The 4,727-nt window shown below is 43.6% G+C and overlaps 1 protein-coding gene across 1 annotated transcript in view; it reads left to right on the top strand.

Moving 5' to 3' along the window:
- The window catches only part of T265_09382 (hypothetical protein), a gene marked incomplete at both ends in the record, with an annotated part of 6,852 nt that extends 4,143 nt beyond the window's left edge, over positions 1 to 2,709 (top strand). Inside the window, one exon of the mRNA XM_009175426.1 lies at positions 2,249 to 2,709. Coding sequence (XP_009173690.1) covers positions 2,249 to 2,709 — 461 coding nt within the window. The remainder of the gene's footprint in view (positions 1 to 2,248) is intronic.
- Positions 2,710 to 4,727: the final 2,018 nt, after the last annotated feature.

The raw sequence follows: 4,727 nt of genomic DNA, 5'->3' as shown, positions 1-4,727 counted from the left end.
GAGAGCCACGTTTCTGTGATGCAAATGAAGGTTGGACAAGCTATAGTGGAGATAGCTTGGATGTAGTGCAATTTAGGTAAGAGAGAGCGGGTGTTGATTAGAACGACAGAAAGATTGCTAGCGGGATCGGGGGAGGTGGGTAATGTGGCTAGCAAGAAGTTGACAAGCCCAAATTTATCTCAAATTTAGCTCAAATTTATCTTCTGATTTCGCTCGCGCTTACATCGTCCGTTTGCGTGTTTCTTGTGCTAACGCTGGTATCAGAACATTTCGGACGATCTTGTGAATTTATTATACGTGAGAATCGTAAACAAAATACGTCTGGACGACAGTGATTGGATTATTATTTATTCGCTGACCTGTGCCAACGTCAAACTATTTTAAGTAGAACAACTCTTTTTGAGCCTGTTCCTCTTGACCCCCCTCAGTATTGTATACTCATTCTATCGTTATTATTTTTTATATTTTGCACACATTCCAGGTAGCGTAGCGACACCTGGCGATTCTCTGCATTTTTACTCTACACAACGTTTCTGTGATTCCTGTTAACGCTTATCCGCTTTGCCAATCCCTCCACTTCGTCACCCCCACTTACGCTTTTTGTGACCAAGGCCATGAGCCCAATGGTCCAAGCCCCGGGGCTTTAGCGGTGTCTTTGTGTTTCATTTTAACATGACCGGCTGGATGACGCCAACTGTGCTGCATTACCAAATCTGATGTTCTGGTTCATCATTTTTCACCGTTATACTTTTCTTGTCACGTGTCAGATATGACATGTTACTACCGGCCACGTTCAAATCCCAAAGACCCGTTATTGCTCGATATTGTCTTCAGCAACACATGGTGACGGTGTTTCTCTGTCCATGCCGGTTTAAGGGTGCTCATGCCTACTTCGGATAATGCTGTCCCTTTTCCTTACCACATGTGTCCACAATCTCCGCCAGTCATGCTTTTATTTTGACTGTAACATTATTGTCATACCTAACGGTAAGCCCCCCAAAAGTTGGGAATAATCATTATTATTGTCACTACTATTTGGGTAGCCAGACGGCTACAAAGATGTGTGAAGACTTCGTCCTGCGTGTGAAGGCAATCTATGCCGAAAAACCGAGAAGCACTATAGAAGTGCTTTTTCTTTCCCAAAAGTTGGAATAATCATTATTATTGTCACTACTATTTGGGTAGCCAGACGACTACAAAGATGTGTGAAGACTTCGTCCTGCGTGTGAAGGCAATCTATGCCGAAAAACCGAGAAGCACTATAGAAGTGCTTTTTCTTTATCAAGAACAATAAGCAATGCACATCTCACGAAACTGCCGAGAGAATCGAACCCACGTCCTCCCAGCTTATAGTTTGGACAATTTTTAAGGAATGCATGTACACATGCAGCTGATTCCTGAATAGCAGATCTGTCACCGACAGAGCCCAACTGTACACATTGCAATTATTTTCTAGTGCATCTTCATCGAACCCAATAGTCTTTCTCCCGTCTGCATTTTCTGTGCCAAGACGATTCACGCCTGGTTCTGTCCCTAGTTAACTCTGTTAGCTTTTTTCAATGTGTGATGCTTTATTCCGCGCCTCAGATCCCATTCATCCGTTTCACAGATTTCTCCACCTCATCTCCGCTCACGCTTTCTTCATCCCGACGCTTACTCCACTGTTCAAGTTCACACATAGTCGGCAAGCAATTCCAGCTTCAGTTCAAATAAACCGGCTTTGTTATTGAACTGCACGTGACTCCCGCTTTAGTGTTCTGTTTTCTGTTTGCAATTTACAAGTAATTATTCAGTAATTAGCATGCCCCTTTATTTCCTCTTCCATTCCGGTGAGTTTCCCGTTTGTGTCTTAAAACCCTCGGAGGTTTCCGCCCAGATACTGTGACCAAAGTCCGCTTGGGCTGCATGACAAAGCGAGTGAACAAAACTGACGGCTGCCCGATCTATTATGCGCCCAGGTTCTTTTATTTTGTACACAGGACCATTATACGGAAACTGAAGTAATATCGTGTTAGAAATTACGAGGTAAGGTAATCCACGTTAGATGAGCTGTCGATTATAATGAAAACCAGAAAACACTCCTAGACGGTCGACACCTATTCTGATTACTATCTATGCCTATTGATTCAGATGATTTGACTTCAAGTCATAAGCCATTTTCTGTATTCAGTATTCATTCCGTCCCATGTGGCAGAAAGCCCTATTTATAAATGTCAGTAGCGGTGTGATTGCGTCGATTGTTAAACAGAAGTAACCGTTCGGAAGATAAAGCATTTTGGTGGCTATCTCGAAGGGACCCCATTGAAGATCAACCGTACCTGCAATCTTACCTCAGTTTTTCTACCACTTCAGGTCCCCTCGACCAACCAAAAAACCATGCTACTCAAGGAATTGCACATTCCAGCCACTGACCTCAAACATGGCGTCCACTATGGGGCTGTTCAAAAGCCGAAATATGTCACGCCAGTAATGGCACGGCACTGCTATTACCAGTTTGATAGCACAACCGCAACTATTCCCTTCCTACTGTTGACCATACCATCCCGCCGACTCGTTCCACTGACTGAAAATACGAACAAATTATCCACCTGGCCTAAATGTCTCCTAGACGTGTTCATTCTAATCTGCTTAACCTTTTTTGTATTGGCTTATTCCGGTGGACTTTCAGTATGTGCCTCCCACAAAGTCAACAATTTTCTAAACAGTTAGCATTCCGGTTGTTTGTTGCCACCATGTCACTTTTCCAAGGGAACACTATACCCGATTCAACTGCGACAGCGACACCACTGTGCCTCTACATTTTCACCGTGCACCTTGATTCTGAGATTCCTGCTAACATTTATCCGTATTGCCAGTCCCTAAACTTCATCAACCATGTTTACACCTTCCGTGAACCTGGCCATAAGCCCTACAGAACAAGGTCGCGAGGCTTCAGTGCTGGTTTCGGGTTTTAGTTTGCCACTTTCAAATTGAAAATATCTGATCTTCCCGAAAAAACAGTAGCAACTGTGTTGTCTTTCCCTTCTATTTTGCTGCCTGCTTTTCATGACACTGCTTTCCGCACAGTCCTCAGTGACCACAAACCTCCTGAGGCATGCGTTATTGTGACTCTAAAATTATGATCATGCTTGAGGGTATTCCACCGACAATTTGGGAATATATATCAATGTTATTATCAACATAATCAGGTATAATAATAAGATAATGTTTATTCCTAGCTTGTGGGTGGCATACTGTCTGATATGATCATACGTTTACATTCAGAATGGAGCATGACTGGGGGTTTGCGGACTATTCTGATGAAATTCTAACAAAAGGTCTATTACCCAACATGTAGAGAGGGATGGGCATGAGAAATGACTATTTCGAAGATGAATCCGGCTGACATGAACTGAAAGTGAAAACCATTGCTGGCCGTGTGTGGTGTTGGGTGGTTTACTAAATGGCCAGTGTCACTACAAGCAAAAATGGAGATGGAGATAGAATAATTCGAATTAGGCGCAGACGGCAAGTTGCGTATAAAAAGTGGTTTAATCTGGAACTACATGAACTAGCTGGTTCCACTTGTGAGGCAAAGTAAGTTGCTAAAAATAGGTTGACTGAGAAGATGGTCATTCTTCATTCCGAATGTGCACCTATGATCATGCCAGACGGTGTGCCAACCACAAGTTGGGAATAAACATTGTTATTATTAATACATGAGGCTAAAATATTACCCTGTATGGAAGTGAACTTGCGTATAAGTCATGCCATAATCGGAAATCGAGCTAATCATTGGATCAGAGATCAATGGTACAGGTTGTTGAGGTCGCCTGGTATTTTCGGGTGTTTAAATGGCCTGTAGACAAAGAAAGCTTACTTAGATATGCTGCAAAAAGTGCCGGAGTATGCCGGTCATGGAATTAGCGATGTGAGCAGTTCAGTCACTTTCGGGTATCGAATGAGTCGGAGCAGCAAAGATTTGGGTTCCCATGCAATTGATAGAAGACGACGCTCAGTTTTTCATTCATAGGAGCTGCAGAAGACCAACATACCCCGTCTTGCATTTGCCTCCATTATCCAAAGCACATACAATGAGCTTCCGGTTGGTAATTAGGTGTTGGTAATCAAGCGCTCAGAGTGCGCCAAACGTGCACGAGACAAGAAGAGCCACATGTCTAAAAAACCCTGAGAGAGCTAGGCGTATCCTTACACCAGTGGCTGAGACTCAGTTGCTTGCCTGATTTCGGGAAACTCAGCTAGTGCCGTGATGGTCACCGAGGTGGAAAGCAAAGGTGGGCAGTATTAGAAAGCTGGTAGAACCCGCTCACGCAGACTTACAGGTTAGCTGTGCCATCAGGCCAAATACAAGAGATGCAAGCGTCGATTTCCATCACACTTAGTGACTTCTTCAAAGAACCCAAAATTTGTGGCCGGGACAATCTGAACAGGGCGATAACTCGTGTTTGGGAGGATATCGACATTAAATAATCGAATTGGCGTTGTCCGAACGTGGGGTAACCCCATGAAGTTCCCTTGTTCGCCCAAAGATAGAGACGGCTTATAAGCAAGGGTTGCGATATAGGAATGGAGAAAGCGAGGTACCATGATTAAACATTATTAAAACAGCAGGTCACCATTTCTCTAGAAGCAGGCTATGCTTGTTAAATGAGCTGAGAAAACCCGGGACAATGGGCACGTGGTCAAAGATGAAGCCGGCTGACATGAACTAAAAGTGAAAACTATTG

Source organism: Opisthorchis viverrini, assembly GCF_000715545.1.
Source record: "Opisthorchis viverrini unplaced genomic scaffold opera_v5_272, whole genome shotgun sequence".
NCBI classification, from domain to species: domain Eukaryota; kingdom Metazoa; phylum Platyhelminthes; class Trematoda; order Opisthorchiida; family Opisthorchiidae; genus Opisthorchis; species Opisthorchis viverrini.
The sequence above is the reverse complement of the archived record's forward strand: the minus strand, read 5'-3'. Positions and strand labels throughout refer to the sequence as shown.